Source organism: Dermochelys coriacea, chromosome 4, assembly GCF_009764565.3.
Source record: "Dermochelys coriacea isolate rDerCor1 chromosome 4, rDerCor1.pri.v4, whole genome shotgun sequence".
Lineage (NCBI taxonomy): Eukaryota > Metazoa > Chordata > Testudines > Dermochelyidae > Dermochelys > Dermochelys coriacea.
Genome location: NC_050071.1, coordinates 9,307,954 through 9,323,796, shown reverse-complemented (window position 1 = coordinate 9,323,796; position 15,843 = coordinate 9,307,954). Strand labels below are relative to the sequence as shown.

Genomic DNA, 15,843 nt, shown 5'->3' with positions numbered 1-15,843 from the left:
GGGCCTCAAAGCTAGAACAGCACCTGTCCCATGTTAGGCAGCCAATCCGCAGGAGCGAGAATCTTGCACAGCAAGTACTGTATCTTTAGAGAATAATGAAAAGGAGGACTTGTGGCACCTTAGAGACTAACAAATTTATTAGAGCATAAGCTTTCGTGAGCTACAGCTCTAATGCTTTAATAAATTTGTTAGTCTCTAAGGTGCCACAAGTCCTCCGTTTCTTTTTGCGGATACAGACTAACACGGCTGCTACTCTGAAACCTTTAGAGAATAATGTTACCCACCTTTGTGAACTGCTTTGGGTTCTACAGCTGAAAACCACAGTTTATTGAGCACATTTCTCCACGGGGCTGACTCAACCACCCAGAGATTCTACAGCTGGTCTGCAAAGCACGGACTGAGGGGCGTAGGCATTGGCTGGGGGTCTCAGAAGCTGGGATTCTAGCCTTGGATCTGCCACTTTTCTTGCTGCGATAGCTTACTATTTACCCCACTGTTCCGCGTGACAGCGTGAGGGGCTGCGAGTTCACGATAGACATGGGCGGTGCCCCAAGAAGGTGAGGGGGGTGTATGTCCAGGAGCTTGCAAAGGGATGGTATATGAATGCACGATGGCAAGGCGCAGGGATAGCCCTGGGTGCAAAAGTGGCCACGTGCGAGTAAGAAGGGGTGGCTGAGAGCAGGCCAGGCAGGGGCCTGTGTTTGAAAGGGTGGGCACAGGAGACGGAGGGCTGTATGGTAGGGCGATGGAGTGGGGGAGGCTGGTGTCTGTGTGAGGCAGCAAAGCGTGGGGGGAGGTGGCAACATGCATGGGACAATGGGGGGGGTAGGGGTAAGGGGGTAGTTCAGGGGTAGGGAAGGGCGCGGGTACGCAGTGAAACAAAGCCGGGGGGGGGGAGGGGGAGGGCGATGGTGCTGGTTGTGAGGGAGACGGGGGAGGGCGCGCGGGCTCTGCCCAGACGGCAGGGCTGGGGGTACCAGGGGGCGAGGCAGGCCGGGCAGAATGGGGGGGGGCGGGGGGATGGGCGCGTGTGCCCGGGGGTGGGTGCGCGCGGCGGGCGGGAGTACGGGCGCGTGTGCCTGGGGGGGGGCGGGGCCGGGAGTACGGGCGCGTGTGCCTGGGGGGGGGCGGGGCCGGGAGTACGGGCGCGTGTGCCCGGGGGTGGGTGCGCGCGGCGGGCGGGAGTACGGGCGCGTGTGCCTGGGGGGGGCGGGGCCGGGAGTACGGGCGCGTGTGCCGGGGGGGGGGCGGGGCCGGGAGTACGGGCGCGTGTGCCTGGGGGGGGCGGGGCCGGGAGTACGGGCGCGTGTGCCGGGGGGGGGGCGGGGCCGGGAGTACGGGTGTGCGAAGTAGCTCCCTGCCTCGATTCTGGCCCCTCCCGGCTAGGGCCGCCGGCTCTGTGGGAAAGAGAGGCTCGTGCGCAGGCGCAGCACCCCCCCCCCCCCCGCTCCGGCAGGCGGCGACGAGCGAACGGCTGCCTCTGACGCACGCTCCCGTTAACCAATGAGCGTTCCCTATCCCCGCCCTCAGCGGGAGCGCGTGCGCAGTGGAGGCGCCCCGAGTTTTCAAATAGCCGGAGCGGCGAAGGGCGGCGCGCGCGCGCGCGATCTGGGCCGGGGACGGCAGCGGCGGCGGCGCTGGCGCCGACATGGCGGAGCCGCTGGTGAGAGAGCAGCGTCCTCCTCCTCCTCCTCCTCCTCCTCCGCCCGCATCAGGCCCGGCCCGGCCCGGCCCTGGTTACCGCTTGGGCCGCCGCTCCCGCGTTGGGGGTGGGCTGAGGGTGCTGCGGGGTGGTGGTTTGCAGGGCAGGACGCTGGGCGGGGTTCGGGAGGGTGAATGTGGGGGTCCTACCAGGGCATGGTTGTTTCTTAGGGTGTGTTACGGTAGCGCCCAGGAGCCCCCCGGGGGGGGGTGGTTATTGCTTAGGTGTGTTATGGTAGTGACCGGGAACCCCAGTGGGGGTAATTCTTTATTAGGTATTTTATAGTGGCGTGCAGGAGCCCCCCCCCCCCCGGGGTAGTTATTTCTTAGATGTGTTACAGCAGTGCCCAGGAGCTCCCATTTATTAGGTGTGTTCCGGAAGTGACCAAGAACCCCACGGGGGGGGTAGTTAGTTATTAGGTGTGTTACGCTAGTTCCCAGGAGCCCCCTCCCCTGGGGGTAGTTATTTCTTAGGTGTAGCCCCACGGAGGGTAATCATTTATTGTGTGTATTACAGTAGCACCCAGGAGCCCCCCAGGGGCTAGTTATTTCTTAGGTGTGTTACAGTAACACCCACCAGCCCTCTGCCCTGCGGGTAGGTATTTAGGTGTATTACAGTAGTGCCCAAGAGCCCTGGTCATAGGCCAGGGCCCCATTGTGCTAGGCATTGTACAGATACAAAGCTTGCCCCTCACCCCCCCCACCCTATGGAGCTGACTGACTGCCTAAGCGTACAACAGTGGGTAGAGCCAATCATATGTGGGTCGGCTATCCACTCTACCTGTGACATAGCCAGCCCATCTCCCCTGCAGTCTCCTTCTTGGAGTGGGGTGATGCTGCCCTGTGTGATGGCAGCTGCCTGTTGCAAACCAGGTAGATTTTCCTGGCTTCTTAGGGCTCGTCTACGCTACCTGCCAGATCGGCAGGCAGCGGGTAGTCGATTTATAGTCGTGATAAATCGACCGCTGAGTGCTCTCCCGTCTGCTCCGGTACTCCACCAGAACAAGAAGCACAAGCGGAGTCGAAGGGAGAGTATCAGCTGTCAACTTACTGCCATGAGGACACCGTGGTAAGTAGATCTAAGTATGTCGATTTCAGCTATGTTATTCAAGTAGCTGAAGTTGCGTATCTTAGATCTTCCCCAAGTGGTAGTGTAGACAAGCCCTCAGTCTCCTGTGCTGGGGCTCTTTGTCTCACCCAAGAGGACATTTAGGAAGTGCCTATCATCCAGACATCTTAATGTACTTGATAATCTGTTTTCTAGTACTGCTTGCTACAGCAGGGTCCTCATTAAACTCAACAATTCCCAGCAGTTACTGCGCACTGGGGTTATTGGAGAAGCTTCTCTATGTGGTTAGAATAGGAAATAACTATGGTAACTGGTATATAATGGCAAATGTTGACTTGTTAATGGTGACCTGCAAAGGGTGGAAGGAAGTCTGTGTTCTTTATGATGCTTCTTTATGATGTACTTATTTTAAATATTAGAAATTCAGGTCTGGAGCTATGTAGAAGAACCATGGGATTATGATATCACAAAAGACTGAAACTTCAGCAGTTTAAATAGAATGGATTTTTAATGGTGACTTAAAAAAAAAGAAATTGTTCAAAACATTTATGAGAAAGAAAGTCTTTGCTGAAGTTCCAGAATTCCCAGTTCTTTAGTTAAGGTGTGAGAGGTTTTCATACACATTTGAGATTAACAACGAGTTCTCCAGCAATTTCAGGGAAAGGCAGGCTTGACATTCTTAATATTTCTCGGGCTAAATAAAGAAAACATAAGCAGACTGTTTTTTGCTAAACTAATTTTTAGTCCTTTTTTAAGCAAATGATTCATGAAGAAGCAAAAAACGGGCTCAATTTAAAAAAATTAAATTAAAAAAATCATTTGCAGTTCATTTTTAATGGTGACTTCTGTAGATCAGTATAAGTAATCATTCTGAGATGCAGACAAATGCTTTTTACTGGAAGAGTTTGTAGATTAATTACCAATAGCTTGTTCTACCTTGTGTATTACGTATGTGTTTTAAACTTGATCTCTCACCACAGCACTGTTGTTAAGCAGGCTTCCATAATGTAATACATGATTTCCTATCAAACTTAGTTTTACAGTAGTTGGATTTTGTGTGAACTTTGTGCTATTGTGTTTAAAGTTCCTCAGGCTGTTTTCCTCAGCCGTTAGAGAGTCTCATAAATGTTAAATATTCCTGTCTCCATTTTCTGGTAGCAGGTCCTGGACATGGCCTTCTAAGGACTATGAGAAACAGAATTAGCAACAAGTAAAATTTTCTCAAGCAATATCATGTCCATAGGATTCTAACTCTTAAGTCTTCTGCTTCTCATGTGATACAGGTGGGATCTGCTCCAGATCTTAATGATGGCTTTGAGTTACCAGTACCTGTACACTCAGATTCACAGGTCATATTTTGACCATTGTATCTCAGCTCCCTCTACATCCTTCCCAACTGGTATCTTTCTAACCACGTTCAAGCAATGGAACTCCCTGTTGGATCTGCACCTTTGCTGCTGGTTCCTGCTCTCTGATTTTACCAGACCTTGTTCCATGCATTAGACTAATAGCATTCTAGTCACTCATTCTTCTTTAAGAGATAACCTGTAACTTGTTCTTGATCCATATGTATATTGGATTACATGATCTGGACCTCCATGACTTCTCTGCTACTGCTTTTCTTGACAGTATAGTCTTGGGGGTTCATTGTTGCCTGGTGTCATAGCCAACAAATAGGTTTGTGGTCAAGGCTCTGGTCCTGCAGTTGTTTCTCCATTAACATGATCGCTATTGGCTTTGAATCAGCTCTTGTACTGTCATTGGGTTTTGATGCTTGAGGAAGATTGCTTCATGTTAAGTGGTGGCTTTGATGTATACGGGTTGCTGCTTTGTTATATTCTTCACCTCAGAGCCCTTTGGATTTGTCTTGATGCGCGGCTGCTCTGGTTATTTCTTCACAAGATGTCATCCGTATTCCTGTCTAGCTGGTGGAAGAATGGAAGTTCAGAGGCATTAAAGTGTCCACTGAGTGCAGTTTCGCGTTCAGTCACCCCTAGGCTTGAGAGCTGTATTCATTGCCTGGGAGTCTAGTACAGTGTGACGCTGAGTGTTGGATGTGCCAGAAGATGTTATCAAGGACCCCATTAGGTTGAGACAGGAATACCTGAAATTCTATCTTAGGTCCCCAGAGAGAGACACTGCTAAAAGCTGTCCTGAGGCTGATCTAAACTGTTTTCAAAGTTGTCTACCTCAAAGCACAAACCTGTAATTTCTCTGCTGAGTGCTTGGATACTCTGCAGTGACATGACTCAGGTTGTAATAATCCCAGCAGTGCTATTTTGAAGCTTATCTTGAAACAGTTTGTATCTTCATACAAGCTAAAAATCTCTTGTTTAATAGTTTTTTGTGCATTAGCATTGGGGCTTTGTTCCTGTGACAGTTTGGGGGATCAGTATGTGCAATCTATTCATTCTTTTTGATGTTGGGGTCTTTTTATATGTATCTATGTCAGTCTACAGACTCCATTTGTGATGTGTTTTTTACCTTGTCTGTTGTCCTGTTACCTCCATGCTGGACTTAAATTCCAAAGGTTGATGGCAAAGGGCTAATCATAGATGGTTCTTGATTTAAGTGCTCTCCCATTGATATGAATCATTCTAAACAATTGACTGACTACTGTCCAGGAGAACTGGCTTGTCAGAGGAGAGAGCGCCTATCAATAAAGTGACCTGGTAAGTGTCTTGGATCACCTGAAGAGGCTGATCCAGGGGAAGGGACTTGTTAATTTAGATGGAATCAAGGTGTTAACATGACTCTAACTGTTGAACATTAAACATTGAGGGGCCCCTCCTGGTTCTAGGGACTGGGCAATGGGTAACATTGTTGCAGCCCTTAGAAGGGGGGGCTAGATACAAGATTTATCGACAGTCTGGTGTGTGACCAAGAAGAGGCACTCTCCTAAAGATGTGACAGCTCCAACCTAAGTGCTCTGAGGTAGTGAAATATCCAATAGCTCTCTTAATATACCATCGTTGCTACCTTTGATGAAGTAGCTTGTCATCTCAACCAGCCTCTGACTACTCTGCCTTAAGCCTTAAAATCTAATGGCAATGACTGAATACAAATAGTGCCGAAGACAACGCAGAAGAACTGCAGGACCAGAGTCATGACAATATACCTATGTGGTGTTAATCATAGGAATATTCTGGCAATTTTCTTCAGTGGCCTGCATGCCCATCCTAGCAATGTTACAAGCTCAAGGTTAAAAACCCCAAGGACTTATTAGTGGAACAAAGCCAACAACCCCCTTTTGGGGGAGGAGGAGGGTTACCTCTCTCACTGGGAGAACCGTATTGAAATACTGTTTGTAGCCATTGATTCTTGCTTAAAAAGGACCTAGGTAGGAAGGTTCTAGGGCAGGGTGCCAGATTCACTTGGAGGAGGGGGCTGAATTCTGTTTAATTATGGTATAAATTCAGGACTCTCCACATTAGAATTCACTGATGCCAGCAGGAGATTTATATAGCTTGAGAGAAGAATATTGTATTTCTTCAGTGCTTTATTGTTGCATTAATTGTCAGTGAGAAAATAAGCTCCCCTTTAAACCCACTGCTATTTCTGCCTTTTGTTTCTGTTTCTTCCCCATCCTCATTTCCCTGTTTCTCTCTTCCTTCCCAGTTTGAGAGTCTTTCCTGTTCTTTTTTTCTTCAGCAACTCTTAGTTCCCAGCCCAATGAGCATCCTACCCCCTTCTCCATTCCATCCACTAAATACTCCTGGGGGAATTCTGCACCAAAAAATTAAAACTTCTCCACACAGTATTTTAAAATTCTGCAAAATTCTGCTTATTTTATTTGTCAAAATAATACAATATAATCACACCAATTTCAATTATTTTGGTAATTTATTTCAAAATACTTGTCAGCAAGAATGTAACAATACAGACAACAAAAAAGATTCAGGAAATGTTTTTTGACAAATAGATTCCTTACTGGGCATATTAATACAGAACTCTGAGTAATAATTTAAACTACAGTATAAAACTGTTTCCTGCACCCCTCAGAAGAAGTGCAAAGGCTTGGGGGAGTCAGGGGTAATGGAGGAGCTGAAGGAGAGAGAAGTAATTGCTGGGAAGGAGTCTTGGTATGAACTTGAAGTGTTGTTGGGTATGGGTGGGAAAAGTGTGGAACAGGTTTTTTAGGGGGGCAGGAAGGGATTATTGGGGAGTATCCCCAGGCAGATCCTGGCTGACTCCTAGTCTCTCCCTTCAGTCAGGCACATCTGCCCCTGTCCCCATGTGTCTCTGCCATCCTCCTTCCCCCTGTATCTCTGCACCCCCTCTGCCCATGTGTCCCTGCACCCTCTCGGCCAGGCCCCTCCCCATATCTCCATGTGTCCCTGCATCCCCTGTCCTCATGTGTAACTGTGCCCCCCGCACAGCCATCCCCCTGTAGCACTGCACCCCCTATCACTCTGCCCATGTGGCCCTGCACCTCCTCCCCCCACCATGGCCCTGCACCTCCACTCCCATTCATCCCCCTCCCCCACTAGCCCTTTTGAACCCCTGTTTATGACGCCCCCCAGCAGTCCCATGTTGTCTGTCTCCCTATTTCCCCTGTCTCCTGACCTGGCCCGATAGGCGTTGTGAAGAAGGCAGGCTCTTGCTCTTCCCTATCCTGGCTGGGAATGCAGCTGTGGCCCGAGGTGGGGAGCAGGACTGGGTGTGGGGCTGGGAGCTGGGGCTGGCCTACTGCGCCCCTCCGAATGTTCTCTTTGCCCCCCAGGGAGGTGCACCCCACATTTTTGGGACCGTTTGGATTAAACTATTTAAATGACACTTCAGTGCCAACATTAAGGTGATGCTCCAATCAGATTGATAAAAGACATGGGAGTTCACCCGTTTGAGTTATTGTTTCATGCACTCTACAGACTCAGGGAGACATTGTTCATTTAGAAAACATTCATTGTACATTTAGAAAAATTATCTCTGCAGTCATGATGACTAGAAATTTTTTTTAAATGAAAGCTTAGATTCTGGAGAACCTGAATGTCATGTGTGCCATGTAATTAAATCATGCTGTCTGGATGCTTTACACCCCTATTTTAGAGGTAAGCTGAGTTGCTGTCTATTGGTATACATGTATCCTCATGTGTGGGTACAGCTACCAGTACTGTAGAGGGCCAAAAAGCATCAGCTAAGGGAGATCCTACTTGTTTCACACCAGCACAAAACAAAAGCCTGGGAATCCTCTGGACTGATGTACTCAGGGAACAAGAATTAGTTAAATAATTTGAATTTTTCTTTTTCGAGCAGTATCATGTTTGATAATAAGAAATTGACTTTTGTTTTTTAACAGAATCATTTAAAAAATGACTACAGAGCAAGATTCTGCAACGGAGAAGGGTAATTAATTTGAGTTGCATTTTAAATTTTAAATCTTAGATACTGACCACTTGTGAAAGTTATGTTGGTTTATATCAGTAGGTTAATATCATAACTGCAGTCTATCAGCTATATCCCTTTAAATTGGTTATCAAATTTGCTTAGTGTTTTGCTTTTATTTTTGTGATGTGGCTATGTGGAAGTTAAGATGTTAAATATTAAAGTAGTGATACTGAAAGCATCTCATTTTTCCTCCCTCTTGGATGTCATGGACAGTTGAGCAATCCTCAGTTAAACAGAGTATTTGAAGGTGGACATTGACAAGCGAGTGCATGGTTGGTCACTCAGAAGTCAATTAATGCCAGTATTTAGGTTGTGTACATAACCTTAATGTTGCTTTTTGCTTCTTAGCTACTACATTACCCCATCCAGCAATCCTTTGATTTGCCTCTGGGTAAGAGGGTGAGTGCAGATAGGGTCTGTTGATACTCCCTCCTCAGGCCCCAGGATCTTTTCAGAGCATTGATTTCAGCCACCCCAGGTTGTATAGAGGTCTTGGTGGTAAGGGTGGAGGACTTGCGGGCCTCTCTTACCAAGCTATTTGTCAAAGAGCTATTGGAAGGGGTTGGATGCTGGCAGTTCTGGAGCAGGAAGCTCAGTGCTCACTTCAGGGACAAACCTTCTGTGCTTTCACTGATTTTTATTTGATGGGGGGAAATTTCTGTTTCCTTTCCCCTGTCTATCCTAGCTTCCAATGCGGATGGGGTTACAATTGTGCAGTCTCGTCTGTGCCCCCACCAGCTGACCCTCCCGTTTTTTCCTGAAAGTTGCATGTTTTTCTCCTAATTCCCTCATCTGACTCCTGCTTCCTATGATTCAGGGGGAAAAATCCTTCTGTTAATCCCTGCTGTTTCCCCTCTGAGGGAAAAGGCTTGAAAAAATCTTGAAGTTAAATTAGACTTATGTGTGTACGAGGAAGAGGTGGGAGGTAGCTGGAAGTGCTCCTTTCTTCCTTTCCTTCCCACACCTTAGGGCTGCTACCCCTGGTTCAGTTAGTTGCTGCGATCCCTGATGAATCCTTCCTAGCTGATGGAGGACTCATGGGGTGGGCAGGTTGGCTTTTGCCTGCAGAAAGGAAAAAGACAATAGGGGATGCCTAAAAATTAATGAAAATTATTTTAATTTCGTTTTTAACAGTGACAAATGTCAATGAGTAGAACTGCACTATGAGGTTGTTCTTGCAATCTTAACTTTGGCTTTTCCAACTTCTGAGTGTTTACACCATGCAACTATAGTGTTTCCAACCTAGCTTTTTCAGTTTCACAACTGGAAATATTTGGCTAGGCACCACAGAAATGCCCTGTCTAACGCATTGTAGGCAGTAGGAACCCCTCTCTTGCTCTCACCATAGCTAGTCTACTGGGTAAAGCCCCTTACAGAATTTTCAGGTATGCTTCCTTGGCCTTTGTGCACCTTAACAGCCTTCAGGAGTAATTCCTCAATCTATTCCTCCACTACAAGTTCCACCGGGGACCTTATTCAGCCTCTTCACACCTTAGTTTCAGCAGGAGCCATTTCCCTTTTTGTAGTTGTCCCTGCCAATTTGCACTTATACATTTTGTTATTTTACTATGCATTTAAGTCCCACATGCATATGCTGGGAGTCCACTTTTAGGTGCACACTTTATTAGCTTAGTGAAAAAATCTACCCTACTTGCCTAATAGCTGATTTTTAAAAACTTGTGACATATTCATTTCAAAAAAACAATTTGTTCCTATCCTCTAGGCAGTTCCTATCCTCTACCCAATGAGAGCTGCTCTCATGCCAGATTTCACCTCTCATTTTCAAACTGTTTTACCTGTTTGGCAGTTTAGGAAAAAAGTTGTAAATTTTGTTCTATGAGAATAAGACATTCCTTCACTCCCCTCATACTCAACATTGGTTGAGCTGTTTTCCCTTGAATTTAAAAAAACAAAAAACAACCCAAAATAAAAAAAACAACCAAAACACTCCATGCAGAAAGCTAAGCATGGTAAATGAAAATTTTACAGGAAGCTATGAACTAATGGAAATAATGATGACACTGTTAACCATTATGTAATGTTGAGCATAGTGCTTGCTGCTGCATATGCTGAGATAAACAGGCTATGTGCAAATTTTGAGTGGGTAACTTTTTACTGCAAATGATTTTCAATGTATTTTTTTCCTTCTTCCCTCTAGAAAACAACAGATTAATGTACAGCCAGGCCAAAATGTACTGAAAATTATACGAGATTGTTTTGAAAGTAAGCTTCTAACTTTTGCCTGTAATTTTTATCTTTGATTTATCTTTTTATGAGCAAGTCATAACTCTCTCCTTAATCTCGTGTAGTGGAAAAAGGAATAGTTTTATAAGCGGTTTGATTTTTCATGTAGCATGTTTATAGCGTAATGCAAAAAAATGCAATGATTCTAAAAATACATGGAAACTGCACTATAACCTGTTACATAAACTGTATATTTCCCTGTTGACTGGATTTTTTTCCTCTCAAATTCTGAGTAAATCGTATTTTTTAAAACATGCAAGCTATGTACTATTCCATTCATCTTGTTACATTTAGTTTTTTCTTTTTAGATTGTGTTAGTGATTCTACAATAAATTCTCCAAGCATAACACACTGCTCAACCCCTGTCATTTTTAAGCAAAAGGAGGATTTATTACTGAGCAAAGAGGTAAGTTAGTTATATTAACAATGTAACTGTTTGGTGTGGAGAACAGTTTCCCTTCAGTGTGTATTTGTTCCACATTGGATAGTTTTATACATGCACCTCTTGATGTATACAGTCTGTACATTTTCTTTACATTTGTGGCATAATTAAGCCCTCTACTGCAGGGGTTCTCAAACTTCATTGCACTGTGACCCTCTTCTGACAACAAAAATTACTACATGATTCCAGGAGGGGGGACTGAAGCCTAAGCCAGCCCAAGCCCTATTGCCCCAGGTGTGTGGGTGTGGGAGGCAAAGCCTGAGCCTCACCGCTTTGGGCGGGGGGCAAAGCTGCACCTCAAGGCCTTCAGCCCCAGGCATGGTGCCTGCAATCTGAACCCTGCTGCACAGAGCTGAAGCCCTCGGGCTTTGGCTTTGCCTCTGGGCAGTGGGGCTTGGGATTCAACCCCGGACCTCAGCAAGTCTAAGCTAGCCCTGGTGACCACATTCAAAGGGGGTCCCGACCCACAATTTGAGAACCGCTGCTCTGCTGTAACGGTTAACATTATTTCCCTCAGTTGTCATGGTAAAACAATTTGGGCATATTCTCTATCTCCTTGTTCCATCCTTTTTCTCATAATAGTTTACCCAGCTTTCATTCCTGATAACTTTCTCTGGTAGTTTCTCAGATTCAAACTTCCCATGAACTTATGCTTCTCTTGTCACCCTCCCAGTTTCAGCCGTCGGTCCCACTAAACTTTTTACAATTAAAACTCCCACTGCTGCAAAAAGCAATGAATGATTCCTTGCTTACCCACTGCTGGTTGGTAGGGCTAGCTCGCACCGTAGTGCAAAAATATACAGTTGTGTTTATTAGATCTTTCTTTGTGGTGGTCTTCCCAGCAATCAAATGGAAGTAGTATAATTGAGGTGTTGAAGGATGATGCTTGTATAAAAGGCGCTTGTTGGCTCATAATCTTCAGTTGTTTGTAAGAGGTAGAGTAGTTCACTTTCTAGCTGGCTTCATAGAAACAGGAAGTCTTGGCCCTGTGATTGCACCTGTCTGAGTAGTCTCTGCTACCAAAGGGGTCAAGCTGCAGTTTCTTGGGGTACATCTGTACTGCAATAAAATACCTGCAGCCAGCTCGCATCAGGTGACTTGGACTCATGGAGCTTGGTCTGCAGGCCATAAAATTAATTTTAATTTCTGATTTTGCAATCATTTATGCATATTGCCTAATTTTGAACACCTGATTTGTCCCACTGAAGTCAATGGAATGATTCAAGTAAAGTTACAAACCTGCTTAAGAATTTGCAGGGTCAGGGCCTTAATTTTCAGTATTTTGGTTATAGCAGTTTTTTAAAAATCAAACGATTCTCCATCCGCAGTGGTATTAACACCCCTCTTTCTCAGCATTTATAATTTAGTTTATTATATATTAAGCTAAAGTTTCAATAGCACAGATTTTCAAATTAGTTTTTACAAAGCCTCAATGTGATTCATGCGAGTGATTTTTTTTTTTTAAAAGTGATTTAAATCAATTACTTACATCAGCCTACATGGATGCAGAGGATAAATAACTTGTTCAGCATCTGATAGAACTAAGAATTGAACAGTGGTGAGAAGTGGTTTAATTACTTGAATGTTTTATCGTTTTACTGGCATTTTTAAAGGACTAGAAATGTAAGTATTAAATTGTGATGAGAATCTGCTTTTAAATGATTTTAAATAAGATTATGATCAGAAAATAGGTATGTAATGTGAGGATTTATATTTGTTAATATTTTTACTGTTGCTGTATCATAACAAACTTTTTTCTTTTCTACCTCTCCCGCTGTTTACTGTCAAACATTACAGTTAAATTCAGGTTTATTTAACTCTGTGAAGAAGACGTTTAAGTCTACATCCTCTGTAGATGCATCACCAGTAAAATCAATCAGCTGTTCAGGTTGGTGCTGCTATCATTGAATTGTTAAATTTTGGGGGTAATTATTTCTTGGAATTTTTATACTGTTTTTTGAGGTGAAAACACTAATGCTGTTTAATATCTATAACAGGACAGTCAACTGAAGCACATCAGAAATCTATAGCACTTGAGAACATAGTTGGCTCTAACAAAAAAGTGGGGTGTGTGTTAAAAGAAGATACAAGCTCAAGTGAAGATGATCTTTTTGATGCCGGTAATCCTGTTGGTTCTAACAAGAAAGCAAATAGTATATTAAAAGATGTTGAAAGATCAAGCCAAAGCCCTGCTGGTATCTTTGATACTGATGAGGATAATTATGAGGTCATTGGATCACCTGTTCTTCTTGTTGAGGAAGCAGAAACATCTGTACACCTGTAAGTTGCTTCGTTTGCTAAATCTACAGAAGAAATGTTTGAAAATTCTACTGTATAGCAATCTTCAGTGCTCACAGTAACATTTAAGTCAAGAGGTAGTGATTAAAATGAGACTTGTGTGAGTATTGGATAGCCCTGGTTCCTTCCAAATTTGTTTTTGCAAACCCACTTCAAGTTATCAGACATGGTAGAAGTTAATGTTGGACTCTACATCACAGTGTCACAGAAATAGAAATGTAGAGCTGCTAAAATAGTCACCTGCAAAACTATATTTTAAGTTGCTTGACAGAGTGTTTGCTCTTAGCATAATATATTTTCATAACTTTTTAAAGAAACATCATGTAAACTGAGGAGGATCTAGGAAGAAACTTAAAGTACATTTAGAGATTAACAGTATCAGATCTAAATACTATTTTTTTTTACATATAGATTAAGTCTTGATGAAAAAGCAACTCTAGCAATGATGAAGAGACAGACAGAAGTTCGAAGGTCAGAAGGTCCTCAGGCAAGGACAGAAGAGCAGATAGTTCCAGTGGAAAGAGCAAAATGTGTTACTGTACCTTCTGAACAGAAAAAGAAGTCGCTTTCTTCAGCATTGTTAGGAGCTGTGACAACAGGAACTGTTGAAAAAAGGTGCATTGAAGTAAAACTTAATTGTTAGCAAGTAATTAACACAATCTCAAGTATTGTAGCAACAAATTTGTCTAATACTGAATGATGTATTAGAGCAGTCCATCTGATTACTAAAAATAATCAGAAAAATTATAATTGGAAATAATGGCAGTTAGTGTTTTTAAAGTGCCCAAAAAGCCACAATTGAGGAAAAAGGCCATTAAAAATGGACAACATTTAGAGGGCAAGTGAATGCAGTGTGATGTATAACAAATGGAAGGAAGGGGAAGTTGATAGTAGTGAATATAAATCAGAAGGTAGGAATGGTATAAAATTGATAAGGGGAGCAAAGAGGCACAAAGCAGAAATCTATGGCCAGTGGAGTTAGGGACAATAAGAAGGAGTTTTTAAGTATACTGGGAACAAAAAGTCCTAACAATGGTATTGGTCCATTACTAGATGGAAATGGTAGAATTATCAACAGTAATGCAAAAAAGGCAGAAGTGTTAAATAAATATTTCTGTGCTGTATTTGGGGAAAAAACAGTTGCTGTCCATAAATAACACTCTTTCCATTCCATTAGTATCTCAGAAGGGTGTTCAACAGCAGCTACTAAAGTTAGACACATTTTTAAATCAGCAGGTCCAGATAACTTTCATCCAAGAGTTTTAAAAGCTGACTGAGGGGATTACTGGACCAGTCATGCTGATTTTCAGTAATTCTTGGAGCACTGGGGAAGTTCCAGAAGACTGGAAGAAAGCTATTGCTGTGCCAACATTTAAAAAAGGGCAAATAGGATGACCTGGGTAATGATAGATCTGTCAGTCTGCCATTGATCCTGGGAAAGATAATGGAGCAGCTGATACAGTACTTGATTAATAAAGAATAAAAGGAGGGTAATGTAATTAATTCCAATCAACATGTGCTTATGGAAAATAGATCTCATCAAACTAACTTGATATCTTTTTTTCATGAGATTACAAGTTTCGTTGATAAAGGTAATGTTGTTGATGTTATACTTAGACTTGAATGAAGTGTTTGACTGAGTACCGCATGGCACTTTGATTAAAAAACTAGGACAATATAAAATTAACATGGCACCATATGTATTAAAAGCTATCTAACTGATAGGTCACAAAATGTATTTGTACATAGGAAATCATCTCTGAACAGGTGTGTTTCCATTTTTAGTCCTATGTTGTTTTACATCTTTATTAATGACCTGGAGAAAACATAAAATCATTACTGATAAAGTTTGAGATGACACAGATTGGGGAAGTGGTAAATAATGAAGAGGGACAGGTCTTTGAAAGAGAGCGATCCGGATCTGTTGGTAAGCAGGGTGCAAGCAAACAATGTGTGTTTTGATGTGGCTAAATGTAAATATGTACATTTAGGAACAAAGAACTTATGTAGGCCATACTTACAGGATGTGGGACTCTGTTCAGCATTCATCAGTGATTCTGGAAAAGATTTGGGGGTAATGGTAGCTAATCAGCTGAACATGAGCTCCCAAACTAGATCAAAGTTGTCCTTTTTGGCCTCCGAATCTATGAATCTAAGTCTTAATTCTGACATTACACATGGACTCCTCCTGAGGGTTGAAATGACAGTCTGGACCTATATATAGGATGCTTCCGCCAATGTGCATAGGCAGAAATTGTGGAAAAACAACATCGCTTGCCTCATAACCTAAGTCGTGCAGAACGCAATGCCATCCACAGCTCAGAAACAACCCTGACATTATAATCAAAGAGGCTGATAAAGGAGGTGCTGTTGTCATCATGAACAGGTCTGACTACGAAAAGGAGGCTGTCAGACAACTCTCCAATACCAAATTCTACAGGCCACTTTCCTCAGATCCCACTGAGGAATACAGTAAGAAACTGCACCGTCTACTCAGTACACTCCCTACACTAACACAGGAACAAACCAACATACCTTTAGAGCCCTGACCGGGGTTATTCCATCTACTACCCAAGATCCACAAACCCGGAAATCACGGACGCCCCATCATCATGGGCATTGGCACTCTCACTGAAGGACTGTCTGGATATGTGGACTCTTTAATCAGACCCTATGCCACCAGCACTTCCAGCTATCTCCGAGA

The 15,843-nt window shown here is 43.8% G+C and overlaps 1 protein-coding gene across 9 annotated transcripts in view; it reads left to right on the top strand.

Annotated features, from left to right (window-relative positions):
• The first annotated feature begins 1,366 nt into the window (after positions 1 to 1,366).
• The window catches only part of CENPC (centromere protein C), a 71,316-nt gene continuing 56,839 nt past the window's right edge, over positions 1,367 to 15,843 (top strand). For 3 of the 9 annotated variants that reach the window (XM_038400623.2, XM_038400625.2, XM_038400624.2), the window contains exons 1-7: positions 1,394 to 1,663; positions 8,067 to 8,113; positions 10,314 to 10,378; positions 10,708 to 10,805; positions 12,639 to 12,729; positions 12,839 to 13,121; positions 13,551 to 13,754. In XM_038400623.2, the coding sequence (XP_038256551.1) occupies positions 1,649 to 1,663; positions 8,067 to 8,113; positions 10,314 to 10,378; positions 10,708 to 10,805; positions 12,639 to 12,729; positions 12,839 to 13,121; positions 13,551 to 13,754 (803 nt within the window). In that variant the 5' untranslated portion in view covers positions 1,394 to 1,648. Of the gene's footprint in view, positions 1,664 to 7,498; positions 7,819 to 8,066; positions 8,114 to 10,313; positions 10,379 to 10,707; positions 10,806 to 12,638; positions 12,730 to 12,838; positions 13,122 to 13,550; positions 13,755 to 15,843 lie in introns of those variants that run through there. The other 6 variants (XR_006280765.1, XM_043513179.1, XM_043513181.1 and 3 more) reach the window with 3 other exon arrangements.